Raw genomic sequence first — 23092 nt, 5'->3', positions numbered from 1 at the left:
CTCCTTACACAGATCGATGTTGAGCAATAAGTAACAAAAGGGGGATCGCGAGCTTTGGTTCATCCTTAGGAAGCAAGGAGTCTCGTAGCCTGTTAGTAGATTTGAACAGCGCCTGCAGAGAGAATACATTAGAACCTAGCTTGTTAGTCAGCATGACGTGTTGAAATTAACTCAGGGAATGGCTGAGGTGTCAAAGCAAAAACTCAGATCACAGTCAAAACTTCCATCCTTTGTAATAACAATTTCATGTTCAAGTAGCTTGCAGATAAATGCTCAAGTTCAGCAATGGAAGGAAATGTAAACCAAATCATAAGCATGGTACACTATCAACAGGGATATAGAGAGAGAGCACAGGCCCCTGAGGGAACCCTAGGATACCTAGCTTAATCTAATAGCATATAGTTGCTTCTTGGAGCAAGTTTAGGAGACTGAAGAATCTGTATTTTGAGCAACAACAAATAGAGTCTGCAGGAAAAAGACAAAAAAAAATCCTACATCATTTCCAAAAAGATCTTGTATTTCAAAAAACTATATGGTAAACCTTAAAATAGTAAGTTTCACACGTTGGGCTGGGTTTGCCGCAACTGTGTTAAATAAATCACCAGGTCACAGGAAATGCTTTTAGCCTCCTTTCCTTTTCTTTTTTTTCATTTGTCTTACTTAAATGGTCTAGGACTACATGCGGAGAGATAGCCCAATATCAGGGTATTTTGACATCACATAACCTTGGGTGTGTAATATTAGAATAAAATCCAGTAGCCTCAATCCCAAACTAGAGGGATTGATCACAACGATCAACATCATTCACTTTTGTTTGTCAAAAACATAAATGTTCCCAGATGATACAAAAGTAAATAGATGAAGTTTGCATCAATCTCAAACTAGAGGCACTGATTACAAGAATCAACATCATTCACTTCTGTTTGATTAAAATTTAAATATTTCCAGATGATATAAGAGAAAGTAGATATGTTAGTCAAATAAATCCAAGTGAAAAGGAAAAACACATGATCCCCCCCCCCCATGGAATCCAAATTCAGTAAGAAACTAAACCATTAATATACTCAGATATGTGCCTCCATTGAAATAATCAACTACTTGAAACATAACTGGCTAAAATTGCTTGGAACACTTAAAGGGGGCATTGAGACCTTGTTATTCCGTGTTACTCCAAAAGAAGTAGCTTGATACCGAAGTGTCTCACTCCCTGCCATGGCATCTAACTGTTCCTCTGTTAAGTTTTCTGTGTATTGAACATTTGCCATTTGTTGAACAAGCTCCTGAAAAATCACAAGCTCCACTGTTAACAAACAACTCAATTGTCTAGATAGAAGTTACTAGTATATTGGCCTGCACTCCACCGCGAGTCAGACCAATTTTTTTTTTTTTAATGTAAGAACAATATTAAAAGCACGAAGAATTTTTTAAATGTGTTATTAAACCTGACTAAATGGGTTAATTTTGAAACCTCCCGACTTGGCTCTTTACCTAACTCAAGCGACTTAAATCGATTGATTTCATAGGTCCAAATGCAACCTTGATGATTAATTAAAACATGACTTGGCTTTAAAAAATACTTCAAGATGACAGTCTTAAAAAATATTAAGACAATGATAGATTGGATCTACCTCGGTCCCCCTGCGACTCGAGTCATGGACTCTATTGGGTTTAATAACATTTTTTTATAAACTTTTTTTATTTAAATATATGATAAAAATAGATGCTCACAAAATTGAGCATCAACCTAAAAATAGACACTTATTTGAGACAATTCTCCCTATAAAAAGCAAACAAAATCCATAATGCAGTCTATTTCTCAACCAATCTAATATTAAATGATGAAATTAAAAATAATTAAAAGACAAAAAAAAAAAAAAAAACATATCCTATTAGTGGGTAAGCTTGTTAAACTTGTGAATCAAGTCAGGTTAGTACACCAAACTTGTGAACTAGGTTATGGACTCCACTGGGATTTTATTTTATTTTTCAAAATTATTTTTTTATTTAACTATATGATAACAAAAATAGATGATTACAAAATCGAACACCAACTCAATACCGAGGATTGTTTTTAGATTACAATGACTTCATAAAAGGATGAAACTGAATTCTCAATTAACCCAATATCTAAGGATGAAACAAAAAATAAAAATAAAAATAAAAAACTAGTTAAAAAAAGTTAAACTTGCCAGACCTGCGAATCAAATCAAGTCAACTAGCCAAACATGTGAATAGATCCATGGACTTTATTAAATTTAATAAAATAACTTTTATCTGAAACTATTTTTCTTTTTTAACTATATGAGAAAGAATAAACAATAAAAAAATAAAGTTCAATTAAAAAAAAAAAAAACCCACCAAACTCGTAAACCAGGGCAACCCGGGTTACCCTGGCAAACCTGCAAACCATATAAAAAGGTAAAATAAAAAAATACAAATTATAAAATCAAATTCTCAATCATCTTAATATTAAAAGATAAAATCAACAAAAAAAAATTTAAAAAAAAAATCATAACAAAATTAAAAAAAGAAAAAGAAAAAGAAAAAAGAAATAAAACAAAACACCATAGATTACTATTGTCATTCATAGTGCAATGTGTGTGGGTGAACAGTAGTTTTCTCACACCCTTTAATTTTTGTAACTTTTAAAAGTTTAATAAAATGATTTTTCTCAAAAACTTTTTTTTAACTATATGAGAAAAAAATAGACTATAAAAAAAATCAAGTTCAATTAAAAAAAAAAAAAAAAACAATCCACCAAACTCGTAAACAAGGGCAACCCGAGTCACCTTAGCAAACCCGTAAACCATGCCAATCTCATAGCAAGACAAAATCAAAGGAATAAATTTGACAAAAACAATTTTGAAAAAAAATCATAACAAGAAGAAAAACAAAAAGGTAAGGAAAAGGAAAAAAAAAACCATGTTCAAGCAGCAAAAAAAAATATAAGGGGCCACTGTAGCAATCCATAGTGTTTTGTGAAGAAAACTACAGTGCTTTCTCCACATGCTTTATTTTATGTTAATTTTAGTTATTTTATAAAGTTAACATGATTTTTCTCTAAAACTATTTTTTTAAGTATATGAGAAAAAAAAAAATAAACTATAAAAAAGCCAAGTTCAATTAAAAAAAGGGAAAAAAAAAAAAAAACACCAAACCCATAAACTAAGGCAAGCTGGGGGAACCTGAGTTACCTTGATAAACTCGCAAACCACGCTAACCTCATAAAAAGAAAAAAAATTGACAACTAATTCTGAAAAAAAAATTCTCTAAAAAACAAAAAAAAAAAAAAAAAAAAAAAAAAAAAAAGGAGACACTAGCAATCCACTTTTATGATGAAAGCTACAGTGCTTTCCCCACATGCTTTAGTTTATGTTAATAATTAATAAAATTCAAAACTTCTAGATCTGAATGATACCTGCAGAAGAACAAGCTCAATCCCCTGGCCCTTTTTCAACTGGTTCACTAAATACTGGAAAAGGCCTCTTAATTCCATAGATGGGTACTTCTTACACCTGGGAATAAACAAAACTCTCTTCATTCAATTTCAAGTTATCAATAAAAAAAAAAAGTGGTAGTTCTTTACATAAAATTAGAAGTTCATCAACAATATAATTTAGATAACTATAAAGAAAAAATAATTCCATCATCAGTAGATCTCATGAGAGGAAGTAATGGGCGTTTCATCAAATGACTACGAAAACAACAGAACTTCATAACATATTATGAACAAGTACAGAAATTATGCATCTTACAACAAATTAAGCATCTCTTAAACACGTAGCAGTTAATAAATAAGAGACCATATTGGGCAGACACAAGCAGCCATGTAAGTGATCTCAACAAGAGAAAACCCAAACTAGAATAATTCCACCAATTAAACTTACTGCATTTTAAGTGAAGAAAAAGAGTGATTAAGGAAATAAGCAAAGGCAATCATCTTATAAATTATGAAAGGCTTTGATGATTTTCATTAAACATAGGTGAGGTTTTGGGCCATATTCAGGTGGAGTTGGTCTCTACTTTCTTAATGAAACTATTTTCAAACTTAGTGCATTATCATAGCAGTTCAAATAAATTCAAAAGCTACTAAAAAGGGAAATCAACAGTCACCACTTCAGAAGGTATTTGTTGAAATTTTAACAAGGAGCCACTCTAGAGCAATCCGAAACACTAAGAATCAAACTCTTATTTACCCAAACACAGGATAAGAAGAGCACCTGGCAAGAAAATATATTATTCAATGTCATAGCTGGACATATGCGAGCTCATGCATCTAATGATGCACACTTCAATACACATACAACAAGCAATACATGCAAACATGGAGGCTGTACAGATGTTCAGACATGACTCAATATCTTTATGTTCATTACTCCTCAATATTTTCTTACATAGTTGCACTTGGTGTTTTGAAGCATGAAGACATGGCTCATTCGGCATACAGGAGTATAATAAACAAAACCATTATCACCCAGGTCACTGTTCTGTCAAACAACATTCAGACACTAACATGTGATACACACCTAACCGATAAGAGCATTATAGATCAACAGGATTCTTATAATTGGTTCTCATGACAATCTAGAAAAGACCAAACCCACCAATTAACTTTCATGCTTAAGTAATATTTCATTATAATAGAACTGCATGCGGAGGAAGCCTAGGCAAACAGTAATGAAGAGTGAAACAGCAATGGAACCACCACAGGTTAATTAAGGAAACATCTACTGTGAATAAATGCATCTCCTACACTAAATATGATACAGCCTTAGACTAAAAAATAGATTACCAAATCAACATGGCCGAAATCAGACCTCCTATTGATCCACACACATATACATAAGTTTATAGAAAATCCTTATTTATCCTGCAGAACTCATCATTAGTTCTCTGGTTCAAACTCTCTGATTCTGTCACCAAAATCTCAAGGGACTTCACCTCATAATCTTACAGATTAATCTCATAGTTAACCAAATCATATGCCTCCTACCTCCCCCAGTTCCTCTATCTGCTACATCTAACCCCCCAAACAAGCTTGCCTACTTTCAGACTGTAGTGAAATTTCTGGTCATAAGGTATTGGAACAAACCAGGCATCAGCCATAGCTATAAATGACATCATTAAACTAGTCTTCAGGACAGCAAAAGCATCTTAGGTAAATCCATTGATATCACATCCACCTTCCAGCACTTCTTCATTCATTAGCTTTATGACTTATCAAACCCAAAGGCCATACTAGTTACTTCAATCAGACCTTATCCAAACTCATGAAATGCTACTTGGTGAAAGAATTGGGACTTCTGGATTGCATAGGATATATGCAAGAATAAAAAGAAAGAGTGAAGAATGAAGGGAATACACACCTTGGATTAGGGCTTGGCAATTAAAACAGAATTCTAGGGACAGAAATACACTTGATAAGTGTACATTGAGCGATGAATTGAGTACATTCTATACATACAAATTTGGAACATGTTGATTTAGATGTCTGTGTCTGGGTATTTATGTCTATGAATGGATAAGAAGGGTCGCATGCAATAGGAATGAATGATATTGCCCATGAGTACATGGGAATGAAAATTTTCAGTAGCCCTGAATAATTTTGTGCTTATAAGATTATCCATATAAAGGCGGCAATAACATCGAGAAGAAGAGCTTTGTCAATATAATGCTCAAACAGGATAAAGAGACAAACCATCAAAAGTGGGGGGTAAAGGACTGATGAAATAATGAAGAGAAATACTTAAATCCCTCAAAACGTTCATTGATTTGGCACAGAAAAAATGATTGAAGAGGATAAGGATCCAAGTCAGTGACCTGAACCAGCAATCATTAGAGAAGCACCAAAAAGCAATTGACAAGTCTGACCATAAACAGATTAATTGTCCTCAGTGTTCAAGAGGTTTCATTTTTTCTCTGCAAACTCCATGCTCCTATGGCTAAGATGTATAAATGTAGCAATGACACTTCATTAGCATTCACCACATCCTTTCTAGCAGCTCTCAGGAAATAAGAAAATTTTCTATTCGCCTGAGTTGAAACCTAGACTACAAGTCTACCATAAAACAGCCAAAGCAGCAATGCCTTCCCACTCCCATCCCCCTCTCTGAATTCGGTTCAATCCAATATTAAACAATAGCATTGGGCATCTTAGGTATGTGAAACTCCAACTTTATGAAAATGATCCTTGACAATTATCCAGTGAATACACAAAGCACAGAATTAGAATAGGCATCAATCTCCAAGTTGCAACTGAAAAGTTCTATTAGCCATGTCAGTAAACCCCAGAGAGTATTCCCCACCAACCTATTTGGCTCATTGTGCAAAGACAACACGAAAGAAATTAAAAGGAGACAGAAAGAAAGAAAGAAAGAAGAGGAAGAAGAAAAAACACTAAACTACATATCATAATTCCCAGAACTTCACAAAAGAAAAGGGAATCAAGACAATTGTGCAACCTCAAAAATTTCCAGAACAAATATTTCTGAACATGACATGTTCATACAAGACATTCTTTCTCAAGAAATTAAAAGTATTTTGCATGTTGAAGATCCTCAGCAATCTATGCACATCCACTATAATCAACAAAAAGAAAGGAGATTTTTTTGTGTACTCCAGTGAACCCCATTCAATGTATTACTGAATAGCCAGGCAACCTTGAGAGCCCTGGCAAATTCCCAAGTGTTGCCTCCACAGAATTTGATTTTCCTTTAAAAGGTTCCAGGCTACATATGGGGTTCAGATTAGTTATGCATGCTATCGGAAATCATGAAGAAACTGTGGTACCCTGAAGAACACAAATATCATCACCTATACAAGCTAATGCAGCCAAAATCAAAATGGAGTGCTCTCTCCCCTTGTTCAGAACACATATCTCACAGCAAAACAATACACTTCTGGAGGACTCACATTGGTAGAATGATGTAGTGAACATCAGTTCTGACCAAGTGTATACTTCTTCCACATTCATACGAAAGATTATTGGAAACACTCATTGAAAGAAGCATCAAAGAGAAAGACGAGTCTGAAAAGAATCTGAAATATCCAGAACAAAACTGCCTTTAAATCTCAGACCATACCTAAACCTAAGCTCTTAAGGAGGACGGTAAATTAAACACCAATTCTCAGTCATTTAAATGTTGGCTGAGGAAAACCTGCCAAATAGTGTAACCATGCAGGAAAATCTTCATACTTTCCACAATCAATCACATCTGCAACTTAGAGAGTTTCAACATCAAGAACCTTTCAACAATGAATTTTATATCCCCCATCCATTTTTCTTGCTTCAGGGTTCAACATATGCTCAATAACATTTTCCAATAATGTCTTAATTATTGACACCACTAGTTCAAGTTGCATGAGAAAGCCCAGTGGCAAGTTTCACTGAAAAATCCACCTCTGAGTCAGAAATGGCCCTTCTTTGAATAGGTTTTGTTTATTAATCTTATCTGAATATTTATCTTGAAGAGGCAAAGAAGAAATAGAACCAATGAGAAGTTTGAACAATGCGATCCCAATAAACCAAGCAACCAACCCCCTTAGCACAAGCCTGGTTTCATGATAAATTTCCACCATTGATTCATAGAAAAACCACCATCCAACAAAGTCACACTCATGAATCTCAATGATCACTGTAAGGACCTTTTTGACCTCCAATCTCAAGTATGTCGAACTTGAAAGGACATAAAGGAAATAACATTATTGTCATGTTTGAATAATGTAATCCGGGCTACCTCTCTTCAATTTTCCTTTCTTTTTTTCTAAAGTTCTTTTATCTTCTAACTAACTCTTATTCAGATATCATTTCCAATTCAGACAACGTTACATTGTTTCCATCTCTAAATCCCATAGAGTTTTCCAATTAATGCCTATTCACTGCCAAGCATGTTGGAAGTGACCTAGCCTCATAAATTAAAGACTTTGAAAACCAGCAATATCCACAACGGTCTAAGCTCCCATTATCCAGATTTTGCTGAGTCAAATCTTCAACCCAGAAAATGATGTAAAGCATCCCAAGATACACCTAAAATTCTCAGTAGAAAGGTTTAACAGAGTGACTCCAATACAACTCATGCAAAATATATTAAAGTTAGTGAACAAGCAAATATAAAAATCAGAAATCAAAAAGGGAAGACACCAAACTCATACATCTGCTAAGCAGCCATATTTGTTAACATGGTACACTAGTTTTGATACAGATGGGGCCATATACATTCTACAGGTACAAAAATACAATAAAGATGACAACTAGTGTTTTGGTAGAGGAAATGTATACGTACAGGTGACCCCAAAATGATGCCAGTGATTGAAGCCAGTCTGACAAATTAAGGCCATCATCCTTCAGCTTATCACGACCACCTTGTGCTAACCGCTCAATTACAACATATTCCAAGATATCATACTCGAGCTGAAGAGAAAAAGAAATGCATTGAAATGAGCGTCAACAAGCATTACTACATAATAGGACACACAAATTGTCCATAAATTTCACAATTCATGTTGGAAGGCTCAACAGGATTAGGACTGGAATATTTATTGGTGTGCTTGCTGTTCAGATTAATTTCCAGGAATAATTTTTTTCTGTGTCAAGTTGTGGATGTACAAGTTGGGTAGCAGCCCCTTAGATACCAAATCCAGATACATCCATAGTTGATTTTAGTTTGGGTAGGTCAGCAGGATGCCCACATTTGTTAGACACAAAATACCCTCAGTATCTTATTTTGTAAGGAATTTAATTAAGGCTAATTATGTAATTTTCATCAAGCACTTTAAGTCCACATTTTTCTATGTGATTGAAGGGGAAAAAAATATCTGCAATCTCTTTCCCTCCTATCTAAAGGTCTGGTCTATCTCTCTGTCTCATCTGCGGGAAGCAATACTTCATTTTCCCCTTGAAACAGATTATCATTACCATTGTTTTTAAAACAAAAACAATCAACTTCCAAAACCTCTTTTTGTTTGAATATACCATGTACCTCCTTTTCTTTCATCAATACCTCTTTCTTTTCTTCTTTTTTAATTACTTTGCTGGTATCGTAAATCATGCCATTTTAGTCAATTACAGAATGACCAACCTTAAACTTCCAATTTAGCATTGAAATAGATGAAGCTACTGGTCAGTTTTAAGAGCACAAATTCAATGAGCTACGTTTATTTCCTATCTATTGAAAGAAAGTAAAAAACTTCAATTTCAAATTGCCTTGGAAAATACGCTGATATAGCTTTTAGATGAAACAATGAAATTCCCATCCTGAATTACATGACAAAAGAAAACAAAGGTCTTTAACATGTGCACTTTTATAAAAAGAATAGAGACATAATTTGCAGTGGGAAATTGGGGAAAGGAAACCTAGAAACATCAATATTAATTACAGAGGGAGAATGCATTATTTTTTGGAAGATGAAATGATAATCATATTGATAATGGGCCAAAACAACTAAAACCATGATATTAAACATTGTAGGTGGTACAGTTCCACAAAGACCTTTCTTGTTTGGACAGAATGGTTTCCAATGCAGAAGAGTAATTAGCAACTATTTAATTTAATGCTTTGTCAGTTTTGTTTCTATTTATTATCAGCTTGGGCATCATTGAAGATTTTATGATCCATCACAATCCTGCATTCCCATTTGTTAACTATTGTCCAAGCAAATAATGGTCAAACAATAGATGTTAAAACTTCAACACATTTATGCATTTTACACTTGCAAGAAAAAAAATTGTTAAGAACCATTTCCAAACATGATGCACCCTCAGTACTTGAAAGAGCAATCCAAGCTTCTACTCAAATTATCTTCCAAAGTTTCAGGTATGCACCAAATGATACTCCCATTGTCACATCAAATGATAGAGTAGAAAACAAGAAATGAAGTTCGTTGCACGAATAAGCAAGAAACTTAGACTAGCGTCTAAGACATTAGAAGCTTATAATAGACCCAAAGGACAAAAAAAAAAGTATAGCAGGTTTGCATCTATTATCTATTCTCCTCATTTCACCAAAAACCATCTTTCTAACAAATTCAGTAGAAATAACCAATATGCATTGCTGTAAGCTCCTCCATTTCTAGCTTGCAGATCATATCACTACCCCCTTTTATTAGAGTCTGAAACTTCAAAGCACTCAATAGAGCATTGAGTTTCACCCGAATAAATGCTATTTAATCAGGCATTCTACCTTCCCAGCCTCCTAAATATGTAGATATTACCAATAAGGATAACCATAGTAACGCATGTATTATTCTTATTTTTCATTCTCTAATAATTGATGACATAAAAGTGGCATTTACACTTTCCTAAAAAAATCACAATCAGATTGGGAATCATTACATAGAGATATTAATGTCCACTTAAGCATATATCTTATTCAGCTAGAGAGAGATTCAGGAGAAGAGTGCAAGCATTATATCTAAAAAAAATAACAATGATAACGAGATGCATGCAAGCTGATAACTGGCAACCAAAAGATTTTCTCAACTTCAAAAGGCTACAAGTACAGTTACATTCATCCGCACAAACTGCAGCTAGGAAGGCAGGCTAAACTAGTGACAGATGATTCCAATGATTTATTGTTCATATTTACTTAATCGATGACAGGTTTTGAACATTAGATTGGTTATGTCAATAACTAAAACAGATCATATCATCGCAACATAAATTTGATATTTTGCAGCAGAAATTGTATTTAACTGTCAAATTTCAGTGTTTATGGAAGTGTAAAAGAAGACAGATCCTTAAGTATAACACAAGAAGCTTTTATGGCTAAGAAAGACATTAGATTTCAAATGCTCAAGGAGAAGAAGATCATTAGAAATCAAGAGAAAATTCAAACCTGTGTCAAATACTTGAAAGCATCCACAACAGGAGTGATCATATCCCTGTATGCCTCAATCTGCATGCCAAAGTTCCAGCAAATAACTTTCCCTTAGATTTGATTTACAAAATACAGATCAGTGACAACAAATGCATCATTTCTTATAAAAACAGCACCTGATGAACAATAGTTCGAAGGACAGTCATCGGGTTGGCATGAGCTAGTTTTGCAACCATCCTACCCAGCTGCTTCAAATTTTCCTTTGCAAGCCTTTTCAATATCCTTCTTGTATCCAACTGCATGATAACAGAGAAGTATTAAACAAACAGCAGTAAATAAAAATGAATAGGGTATGATTCACTTAAAGCACCAAGCTTGCAACAGTAAATTAAGATATACAAATGGTACCTTGGCTGTTTGCCTTGCAGCCAAAACCATTGGATTCCGCTCATCATCTTTTTCCCATTCACCATATAAACGATATCGCACCTGGGAAAAACAGTGAGTAATTTAGCCATATTATCTTTCAGACGTAAAAAATATAAAAAAAGGGCAAAAGACAGTAATAATGCCAAGCCAACCTCATATGGAAGGAGACTCATTACTTCCCAGATCTCCTGCCCAGCTGCTGGATTTGCAGGTACCAACTGTAAAGAAGGAAGTAAGCATGCTCCCAGGGCTTCCTCAACCATTGACCTACCTTCCCTTAGGTGCAAACGAAGAACTCGATTTCTTGTAATAAGAGATTCACCATTTAGAGCTCCATCACCACTATCTACAAGCTCAAGTGCAGACATATAGTAACCTCTTAACACTCGACAAACCTATCCATAAGAAACAAGCAGGAAAATTAAAATAAAATAAAACTATACAATTTAGAAGAAAAAAATTCACCAAATATTAAAAATTAAACCACGCACCTTCTGCAGCAATAACGTATCACGGTAAAGATAAGGTCCAACTGTTACAAGCATCTGAAAAAATTCTTTGGGAAGATCAATTAAGGAGACATGGCCTGAAGAACTTGTCACATCCATGGCATCAATACCAGCAACTGCTGGAGACCCACAATTTTGAACATGTGGTTGACGAATAATATTATATGCTGATGAGATCGTCTTTTCGATGAGCCTGAATATATATCACATCAAAAACAAACAATGAAAGTTCATAAATTTTCCATGGCAATGGGTGCAGAAATAATGAGAACACGGAAAGAGAATTTTTTAGATTGGATTCTAAAAATTTACACACTGATCTTAGTGCACATTCACATGGACTTTAAGGTATAAACATGGTCAATAAAAATAAATTCAAAAATTCAAAACATTGACTTTACCTAAACAAGCCATCACATATTTGAGTATGTGCAACAGGATTTAGAGGAGAGAGACGTTCAAAAAGTATATGGGCATGATACCTGACAAAGAAGAAGCCACATGAGCATGATACCTTGGGGAAAAACTATGCAGTACAATGAAACTATGGGTCTCCCAGCACATTTCAGTGGCAAGTACAACAAAAAAAAAAACTAGAATCCATATGTTTGAGCTGGCAAATTTTTTTATTCAAGCCTTCTTTTTAAATGGGGTTTGAAGCAAGTTATTGCAATGGGAGAAGAGCTTGTGACATTCTACTAATAGTGAAACTAGATTGATACAGTTAACATAAAAAAAGACTCCCAAAACCACTCATACAGCTCCTTTTTTAATATTTTTTGGACAAAAAGCATAACAAACACCAAACGATATAATTTCATCTCATACCCCTAGAGTTCAAAATAAAAATGAGTGACTAACATAAGTCCAAGTAGATACAGCATTTATGCAATGGGCCAATGAGCTAGTAGCTCAACTGCCAGTAGAGTCCCTCATCCCCCATGAGGTCTCAGAGTTCAAACCTTTCCTTTGTAACAAAGAAAAACATAGAAAAATGAATGAAAATATATTATTCATGTTTTCTTCCTTCTTTTCCTAAACTTAATTATATATATGAAAAGTCCTAGATCGTTAAAAAATGAATAAAAAGAAGGGGTCGAAACAAGGATGAAAAACAATTATTTTCAATACTAAAGCAAACAAAAACAAAGCACATTAATTGGCATTTGCTTTTACAATTAAGTTTTAAATAGCAAAGGGTTAAAGTAAACAGTAGCAAAAATGTCTAACATAGCATATTCAAGAATTTCTATATGAACCTCACAAATACTTAAAAGTTGGGTCCAAAAATTATTCAATCAATAAGAATCACGGTGCAGAAAGGAGAGAACAAAACAAAAAAAATAGTCAACATTACAATCCTGCAGACCATATTAAATCAACAGTTTAGTACAGTCTAAAATGAGAACATGCGCTCAAGAGAAAAGGCAGTGGAAAAATATTCTAGGTAAACACAATACAAAGACTAAATTAGTAAAATGGAGGCCAAGAAATATCATAAGTAGAGAATAACCATTCCTCCACAAGCCGACAGATAATTCCATAAAATATTAACAGAACAGAATGTATACGAAAATATGATAGACATTCAGAGACTCATCTCATCATCATACGACATTGATTCAATTAAAAGAGAGCGAGTAACAGGAGCAACTCTGGAAATCACTCAGAGAAAAATAAAGGCAAATGAACATGAAAAAGTTCCTCGGCAATGTGGTGTCATTTTTTGTGGATGACTTGAAGTGGTTGCCAACTGATAAAGAGGAAAATGGTAGCCAGATAAAAGACAGGGGAATGATGGAGGACATTGATGGGCATGTAGGAACCAGGTGGACCAGAGCTAGTGACTTGGACCTTTCAAGCTTTACGTATCTCTTTGTTGAAAAGCTTTCATGACAATTGCTTTGTAGGGATAGGTGACAGTCCTGAGATCTTAGTGCATCATCAAATTTGAAGTTCAAATGTAATTTTACAACATCACTGAAGAACTTTGGGGTTCATGCACCTTGTTTTTTTCTCATTGAGCTATAATTTCTAGAATTCCTCGTTAGATATCCAATTTGGTTCAATGCAAGCAATTCAAAGCAAGAATTTTTCACTAGTGGGGGATTAACTGAGCAATTCAGGATATTTATGGTGTTTGTTTTGCTGAAAACATCTTCCTGGATCTTGGAAAAAGAGCTATTTTACATAGTTTGACTATATTAAGGAGAACAATTTCTTGAAAAATAAATTATTTTTCTTTGGTAGTTGTGAGGTACGATAGCAACACGGTGGTGGTGGTGGTGGTGGCAGCATAGGTGCTAAAGAAGTGGGTTGCAACAGTTGTTATGTTTGTAAGAAGGTGGTGTTAGTGCTGGCAGGGGCAGGCCTGCAGTTGTTGTTGTGAGGTGGTGGTGGTGGTGGAATAGGTTAGGTGACGTGTTAGACATTCAGAATTGGTAGTCCCATGGAAAATATTTTGTTCTCCTTCATGAGGTTGACTCAGAAAATATTTTCCTAACAAGCAGAATCTCAAGATTAAACCTACCAGTCATCCACAGAAAGGAAACCAATCAGCAAGCCCAAAGTTTGATTTTTTTCAAGATCGGAGAATCGTTCAGCTACTGCCTCAGTTTCCATGTCTAAGGCAGCAAAAAGATCTATTGTCACATCTCCTTGCTTCTCATCATCCATGAGGTCCTTTCCAGTAGCAGCCAGATTTATTTTTCCAATTTTGTAGGCCTGCAAAATTTGCATAGAAAACAATATCAAAGCATGCCTAGATAAAAAGATTAAGATTAAGAATTATCTGAATATAACAAAGCATATAAACACTTCAAACAACCAGAAAAGCAACATCTACAGTCCACTACAAACCACTGGCAAACACCATTACATTGAAAATGATGGGAAAATATATTACAAAAGGTAAAACGAAAATGAATGTAGAAAGATATAGAGGAATACTATTATAAGCAGCAATACTAAAATTAGCAATATACCTCATCCAATCGTTTGGAAGAAAATATGTTATAATGCTCAAAAGCCTCATGATCCTTAGGGAGTAAATGTGCACATCTGCAATGATGTGCAAATTAAATTAGTACATATGATAAAAAGAAAAATCATATAACCAATATGTACAACAACGCAAAATGAAAAATAAGCAAATTACAAAATATCAAACAAACTGAAAAATACTGCTAAAATGCAAAATAATGACCTGAACTAAGGCATAGCACAGCATCAACTTCGGACTATTATATAAAGAAGCAACAGGTAACATGTATGTAACACAACAATATTTTCTCACAGCAAAAATCTGAAGTGCGTTGCCAAAGTTAGTAGCTGAAATCAGCTGCTTGATCAATCCCAGTAAGGTTTTCTTCTTTTTTTCTGGCAGATTAGGAATGAATAATTAAGTAAATGTTTTAACACAGGTAAAGGAATGTGATCCTGCACAGGTTGGTTTATCAATTAGGATAAGCTAAATTAGTTACTATTTGACATTTTGGATCTTGTTTTGCCAGGTACAATTCAGACCTTAAGCGACCTCACGCAACTGTCACTATTCCCTCCTAGGAACAGCCTGGAAAATCTAATGAATGAAGGAATCCCAAGAGAACATATGTTGATTCAAATTACAGAATCCTTTATTAGGAGTAGAAATTCTTGAGTAAACTTGACACAGCAGCTTTCTTTAGAATCTATTTTATTATATTTCTGATATTAGGGTTACTTAATTAATCTAGGGTCATGTGATTAGCATGCGACTTTTTAAAGAATTTTCTTAGAGGCTGTGGTTTTAGTTGGAGACTAAAGGCATGTTCCCTCAAAATTCCTTTTTTTTTTTTTTTTTGCATAAAATGATTTTTGTTTTTTATTTTTCCAGATCGTTTTAATATGCTGATGTCAAAAATAATTTTTAAAAATGAAAAAACATCATTTTGATGCATTTCTAAATGAAAAGCACTTTGAACCGCCATCGTTATCACAATCCCAAACAGGCCATAAAACCAGCAATCCTTATCCTACAAGCATCTAGGGCAGTAACTAATATAAATAGGCTGCTAGGGTTATTTTATAGTTTTTATTTTTTTTATTGAAATATTTTATTACAAACCCTAAACTCAATTATCTTGTTCCAACTTCAATTTTATCTTAATTATAGCCATTATTCTGCTGTAATTTCTGTTTTCTACTGTTTTTCCCTTTCCCACATAAGTTCAAATCTACAAGCAATATCTAATGAAAGGTTGGCTAAACAATTAGGATGAAAATGCCTTGTTGGTGTATTGTAAGATTATAAAGACCACTGTCTAGTATCTTATAGAGTTTTGAAGGATGCATGATTAGGTCGGAATGAGTAATTGAAAATAAAATACCCCTCAAAATAAAAGAGCACCCATTTCCTGCTGTTTATCCACTAAAGGAACACCAATAAAAGACCCTGAGGCATTACACTAAAAGGAACACTATCCTATCCCACAACAAACATGATTGCACATGACGAACTTCATACTGAAGGTGAATTAAAGTCGGCAGGTAACCATGGAAACATTTAAAATAAAATTAAGAGTGATTAAAATAGCATCAACAAAAAATCTCATTCTTCATTAATATCTGCAAATTAATTATAATCTTAACACTTGATGAATTGTTACAGTAAACAGATGCATTATTTTCAAATTATCAATTCTCGTCTTGGCAACAAGCAAGTATATTGATGGAATTTACACAATCAGTTAAAGAACTTCTAACTAGTAGTTCTTGAAACTTCCAAACTATTTAGTATTAAGGAGATCAATGATCACAGAACCATAAGAAATCACTGTGCTATAGAATAAAGCTTGGGCAAGCCACTTACATACTATCAAGATCAATGAACTCTTCCCTCACTAGTAAGGCTGTAAGCTTATAGAGCCCAAATGGTACAGGGCTATTTAATTCCATTCGCTGATAATATTGAAACTTAAAACCAAGAATTTGTGATGCATGCGACTGAAGAAAACAAAATCAGTAGTATTAGCAACCCAAACACATGTTACTTGAGCATAATTTAAAGTCCAAACATCTATGTGAACCATAGTAACAATATTTTATACCTTAGGAAATATGGGAATCAGTTCCAAAAAGACATTGCTATCAGGCTGAAGTTCAAAACACTCTAAAACCTGAAGATCAAAAAATAATTGCAAGCCGACAATTAACCTCTGATTATCACATTCTGCATCAATACAACAAAATGAAATGCATGAAAGTAACCAACAGGAACAGCTTACAATGTCGAAAACACGATTTGGGTCCAGATCAAAATGACCGATCAATGACTGCAGAAGTTGCATTAATGAGAAAATGTTAAAATGTAACAAAAATATGGGTCAAAGCTGAATAATAAGTAATAATATGCAAGCTCAAGTGAAAACCTTAATGATGCCTATTGTCGCTGCTGATGTATTTTCAGCTGTATCTTCGGAACCTCGACAGAGAAGAGTAACCTGTAGATCCACTTAAACACTAAATATCATAATGAAACCTACTGCATCTGCTAGACCAATGATACAGTATAGGAACAAGACAGTTTACTCGTTTGTTTGTAATTTAGTTGTCATTATTATTAATAAAATATAATATTTTATTAGAATTTTTATTCTTATAGTTTAGGTGACTAGGGTTTCTTGGTGTCTATTATAACACCATATCCTTTGTAGAAAAAGAAAAGGGAAACACATATTGTTGATTCAGAATTGATAATCGTTTCCTCTGTCTATTAGAAGCATCTCGTACAAGGTTTTCTTTGAAACACTCCAGCCCTCTTCTACATGGTTTTCTTTCTTCTTGATCAATGTTTCCCTTTCCTGTAGGAAATTCTGCTTCTTCTATCATTGCTATTACATTTTTAACATCAAACCAATAAAGTTATCTGACCATACCATACCTAAATAAATTGAGTAAGAGTGACTTCAAGTAAGAACTGCTCACCGAAAGCTAAGCAAACATAACTAACATATCATGTGCTTTATAATGGAAGACAGAAAAAAAAAACTTCAACAAATCAAAAGATAAGCCATTCCGGCTTATATCCACCATTAGTTGGTCAAAAAAAAAAGCTAATCTTTTATTTTGGCCCTGACCCGCAACACTTCAATTTTCTGCTAGTTTGCACCTTCCACACTTCCACTTGATATAAAAATCCAATTCTTTCATTACTAGGTAAAGCATTATAACTAGGCATCAAATCATGCAAAGCTGAACAAAAAGGAAAGAACATATTGTAATAACTTCCATTTCCTTTATCGTATAAAGAAAAATGTGGTGGGGGGGTTGACGCCCCAACTTGATACAGTTTACGCATATGATTCGTGTAATAATAAATATGCAAGCTTTGGTTAGCTGTGTATCCCAAATAAAAAGATAAACTCCATGTAAAACAATATATTCATATATTCATGAAAATGCTCCAACCATTTATTAGATAAGAAAGGGGCCAAGAAAATAATTTCCCCCAAAACAAACAAAAATAGCAAGTACATAAAAAGTGCACAGGAGAGCCCCCTAACGAAACATAAATAAACTCTAATGCACAATCTAGACAGTCCAAATTGACAAGTTACATGGCATTGTCACTCCAGTTCCAGGATGGCTTACTGGATTAAATTAAAGAAACCATCATCATCAAATAATGTAAGCAAAAATGAAATTCTTTATGGTACAGTCTACCACTAGTGAAAAAATGATTTGTTTTCATGCAAGGAAATCGTTTGGTTGTCAGAAACATAGAGCAAGCTTTGTTGATGAATTAATGTACTGGTGGTAAAGATACAATTAAACAAGTACCTAAGAGCATAAAAGTTTCAGAGCCACATGTGACTGCAAAGAAAACCTATTGGGAAGAAGCAATAATGTACTTCCCAACATAAGAATACTAACAGAAATTTAAGGAAGCAATCCTCTTCTTGAAAGCCTTTGATATTTTATATGATGAGAGAAGAATCAAATGAAAAATATCATGTACTGATATAACTAATTATAACAAAATATTTCGTCCACTGTCATACATATGTAAAAGGGTGATCAACATATTAACTTAAAAATTTTACAAAGAGCAAAGAAATAATCAAATATTTAGCATACCAGTTTGGCATAGCCCTCACTCTCTTCACGGAGAAGGTTAAATTTTGTTTGCTGATAAAGAAGACGAGTATTTACCCTGACCTGAAAGCAATAGAAAAAATATCAATAGCAAGCAGGATGAAGTATCTAATGAAAATGTAATTTAAATTGCAGCAAGTGAATATCACGGTCAAAGAAAAAATAAAGTTGCTGGTTGATCTAGCTATATCAGTTGAACAAGCAGAATCGCAATGTTTTCCTCGAATTTCATTTGATCAAGTGCAAGATCAATTAATCATCTAAACATTGACATAATTTCTTGTTCTATCATAGGTGCAATACTACAACAAAATCCAGAGGATGTGCAGGAGAATTAAAATTATTGAAAATACAGGGATAGATATACCCAAATTTAATTATAGTAATAGCTCCAAATTCAAAACTATAGTTTGTGCTTGTTAACATTTTAATCTATTTTACCTCTTTGCCCTTCAAGTCTTGAGCCTTAATCTTTATCATTTCAGCTTCCCATAAAAATTCCTCCTGCAAAAAGAAAAAAATTTATTTTAAACCTCTTTGTTACAAGGTCTAAAATTGAGAGACCAAATGAGCTTATGAGATAATGAACAGAAAAAACATTTTAAACGAACAGAAAATCCACCTCACAACGCTCTTGGAAAAACCTCAATGGGACCAACGCAGATTCAACTAGCCATTTTGCCTGAAAAAAAGGAAAGGACTTTATGTTGAAGAGTGACTGCAAAGTAACACACAAATTGAGAAAAAACATGGCGCCAAATATAGCCAAGTAAGGCATCCGACACATAAATAAATAATTCAGAACTAAGGCATAGTGCAAGTATATGTTCATGAATAAATGCCACATGGACACTTAACAATCAGAAGAGACTAGACAAACAAAGTATTACGCTCACAAGTTAAACTAAATGGAAAAGGCACCACCCTCCAAGCCCCAAGGAAAAATTCTACTTAATGAAAAAGGACAACTGAGCAACACTTATGTCTCAATAAAGATTCTCATGTCTCAATAAATATTCTCATATATATTCCATCTAAAACAAAATATGAAGCACAGGCAAGAACATGTAGTCAAATACACATCATAGCAAGCCATACTAATAGTACATAGCAGATAATGCTTTGGAGTACGAGAGGAAGATAAACAAGCATCACTAGCATACCCATGGGAAACATTTAGTAGTGTAAGTTCACATATGTACTAAGACTAAATTTTGAGGGTTTCCAAACAAGAAATATTGATTTTGAGCTGATAAAGCAAACAGAAAATTTAAGAGCACATCCTGCATTAATCACAATGAAATTCACAAGGATAACACAAAAAAAAATGGAAACATGAAAATAAATAACAGCTGCAGCATAGATCAGTTACTTCTACTCAACAAAAACAAACAGAAACATGACCATCAAAAACACAAACAAAGCCTTTACTTAAAAGTTATCAATACTAACCAGCTTTATGAGACGAGATCGGTACTCTCCAGACATTGTAAGCTGCAAAATCAGTCAACTGCATGAGTTTACAATAAAACTAGTTGATTACCACAGATAATAACACAGCAAAAAATTAGATTCCTAATGCCACAGTTATAATTAAGCAATATAATATAGCATATCAAATAATAATGATGACTGTCATTATTTTGCAAAAACAACAATACAATGCCAGCAATCTTGCACTTATTGAATTATAAATTCTTCTTCCCTTACAAAATTTATCTCCTGTTCCTATTTTTGCTCATCTATTCTTCAGGATTTCAATATAAAAACCCCGCAAAGTTTCTTTTTTCCATCATCCACATAAAAATGCATTATCTAACATCTGATATAAATAAATTATAAAAAAAAAAATTGAAATCTGGACATAGGTTAATTCAAGCAGAAATTTTTTTATTTTACTCTTACTTAACAAATAATTCAAATTCATAATAACTCTGATATATTCAAAAATTAAAGCAGAGGAACCAAGAAAACTAACATCTTGAGCCATTTGAGTAATGATATCAGCGAAATTCGAACCCAACCCTACAGCAGACATTTTATCAACAAACTCCACAGAATCCAAAGCAGCTTTGCACTTCTGAAACGGCAATTCTCCTCGAACCTAAGAGAATCAATCAAGACAAATAAAATTATTCTTCAAGGATAAATAATAATGATGATGATGATGATGATGAGTGAAATTGGAAAGCAAGTTAGTAATAGTAGTACCAAGGTCCAGGATAGCTCGCAGAGAAATCGAAGAACAGGTACAGGGTGAGGGAGACGGAAGCTACGGTTTCCGCTCTTTAATTCGAGGAGAAATTCTTCAGTTACATATAAACACTCCATGGGAGGGAGACTTGTTGACATTTATTTAGGTTTTAAACAGTGGTGATTTTTGTTAGGGTTTGGAGAATTCAATTAGATCATGACATAGCTTTCTTTGGGGAGAAAGAGAGTTCAGAGACAGGGTAAACCCTAACTGAGACCGTGAAATGATGATAGAATAGAAGGTGCTTCTCTTTCAGTCTTCGCGTCTGGTTTCAACTGTGTTTGGAAAAACGGTGCGTTTAATCTGTTTCTTTTAAATTGAAAAAAAAATGATGTATTAATATCTAAAATAAAAAAATAATTTTTTATATATATTTTTAATTAAAATAATTTTTAAAAAAACAATTTGCATTGTAATACTAATAAGACACCGTTTGGCATTGCGTTCCAAACGGTGTTTCATCAAATTTCAAAATTTTTTTTTTTTTTGCTAAAATTAAGTGTGGTTTGTACTTTTTAGATTGTTTTGATGTGTTGATATCAAAAATGATTTTTAAAAAATGAAAAAACATCATTGACATGTATTTCGGTACAAAAAGCTATTTGAAAAGCAACCGCTATCATACTGTCAAACAACGTCTAAGTGGGTGTTAAGCGTTGCGGCTGGAAGCAAACATTGGTTTAATATTAACTATGTTTTTATTACACGTGGGTTCCACTCAAAAACTAAGGATGGATCTTGGTTTCTGAAACAATTGCTTTTCTCGCGGCATTGTTCTCCTTTCTCTCACTGACACTGTAGAATTAATTAACATTGCAAAATTTTCCCAACACGAGAGCTTGACTCCATTGATCTAGACTGTCATTTCCCAAATTTCATCCTTCCCCTCTGATCCCTTCTCTCATCTCTTGCCAAAAAACAATGAAATATTTGCAAAAATTTTCAAAAACAACCAGTTACAGGACCAAGAACCAGAGTCCCTTTTTGTAGTTGAATTACAAGTACAAGAGTCGAAGGAAGAGAAAGAGACCACTGAGAATGAGACCAAGCTAGTAGAGAAAGAACCCTAGAATGAGACCACCGAGAGGCTCCATTGTTCAAATCTATAAAAATCATGCCCTTATTTCCCAAAGTTAGATACCAAAGAGAGTGTTCATCCTTGTTCCCCTCTATCCTTTCTTCTTTCAAACGAAGATATGTCACCTTTACCGATATAAATTATGCCAAGTGGTCTCCATTGTTTCGGTTTGTAGAAAAAAGCAGTAGATGCAAGCTGGGAAAAGTCACACGAGAGAGAGACCTGTAAGATCCTGCCTTATCTCCATCTTTAATTTTTTTTATTTAACTCTTAAATTTAATTTATGTGTTGCTTCATAATTATATTTACTATGCTTCATTATATGTTGTTATGCGTTGAAATCGATTTCTTTGTTATCGTCTACTAGTTGACAGTGCTGCTACTTGATTTTTTGTTTGTTCACTGGAAACAATGTGATTCATCAATGTTGATTATTGTTGAATATGATAAACAGTAAAGTTCTTTACAAGTGATTTTTTATAAATTTTTGAAATCCCAGTAGTTGTGTGATTAACCGAGGGGGAAAGTTATTTCATTTGTGCTTTGCTTGATCCGTTTACGTTAATGAGCAAATTAGTTTCTGTCATTCTTTGTTTGTGCAAAAATCCCCATGTAATGTTGAACTTTAGATTTATTTACAGTAACACTTTTTACAGCCATTTTCAACATAAATGTTTCAATTTTTGCCTTGCCACAAGCTTTCCTAGGAAATTTTAATTTTAGATAACTATAGTTAACCGTGGCCTGCGATGCAAGAAAAGAATATTGCAACGAAATTAATTGTGACCTGCTTCAATTCTGTTGCCTTATGAGCCTTTTTGTTTGTCCTGCAAAACCTTTGTTCTTTATTTGTCACCTTGAATTGAAAAGCAAA

The 23092-nt window shown here is 33.8% G+C and overlaps 1 protein-coding gene across 5 annotated transcripts in view; it reads right to left on the bottom strand.

Moving 5' to 3' along the window:
- Window positions 1-21411, bottom strand: part of LOC118040576 (THO complex subunit 2) — a 29153-nt gene extending 7742 nt beyond the window's left edge. For 4 of the 5 annotated variants that reach the window (XR_004686101.2, XM_035047547.2, XM_035047549.2 and 1 more), the window contains exons 1-22: window positions 21098-21411; window positions 20865-20990; window positions 20339-20380; window positions 19509-19568; window positions 19328-19390; window positions 18869-18949; window positions 17161-17232; window positions 17017-17064; window positions 16840-16908; window positions 16602-16735; window positions 14737-14812; window positions 14283-14476; window positions 12154-12234; window positions 11735-11945; window positions 11396-11638; window positions 11223-11303; window positions 10991-11110; window positions 10833-10892; window positions 8283-8410; window positions 3419-3515; window positions 1152-1280; window positions 9-112 (exon numbers count right to left, since the gene is read on the bottom strand). Coding sequence is in view for 4 of the 5 variants with exons in the window: in XM_035047547.2 (XP_034903438.1) it covers window positions 9-112; window positions 1152-1280; window positions 3419-3515; window positions 8283-8410; window positions 10833-10892; window positions 10991-11110; window positions 11223-11303; window positions 11396-11638; window positions 11735-11945; window positions 12154-12234; window positions 14283-14476; window positions 14737-14812; window positions 16602-16735; window positions 16840-16908; window positions 17017-17064; window positions 17161-17232; window positions 18869-18949; window positions 19328-19390; window positions 19509-19568; window positions 20339-20380; window positions 20865-20990; window positions 21098-21238 (2360 nt within the window). In the remaining variant the exon portion in view is untranslated. The remainder of the gene's footprint in view (window positions 1-8; window positions 113-1151; window positions 1281-3418; window positions 3516-8282; window positions 8411-10832; window positions 10893-10990; window positions 11111-11222; window positions 11304-11395; window positions 11639-11734; window positions 11946-12153; window positions 12235-14282; window positions 14477-14736; window positions 14813-16601; window positions 16736-16839; window positions 16909-17016; window positions 17065-17160; window positions 17233-18868; window positions 18950-19327; window positions 19391-19508; window positions 19569-20338; window positions 20381-20864; window positions 20991-21097) is intronic. The other variant, XM_035047548.2, reaches the window with a different exon arrangement.
- Window positions 21412-23092: the final 1681 nt, after the last annotated feature.

The sequence above is a fragment of the Populus alba genome, chromosome 13, assembly GCF_005239225.2.
Source record: "Populus alba chromosome 13, ASM523922v2, whole genome shotgun sequence".
Taxonomy (NCBI): Eukaryota; Viridiplantae; Streptophyta; class Magnoliopsida; order Malpighiales; family Salicaceae; genus Populus; species Populus alba.
Note: the sequence above shows the minus strand (reverse complement) of the source record. Positions and strands in the feature narration are given on the sequence as shown.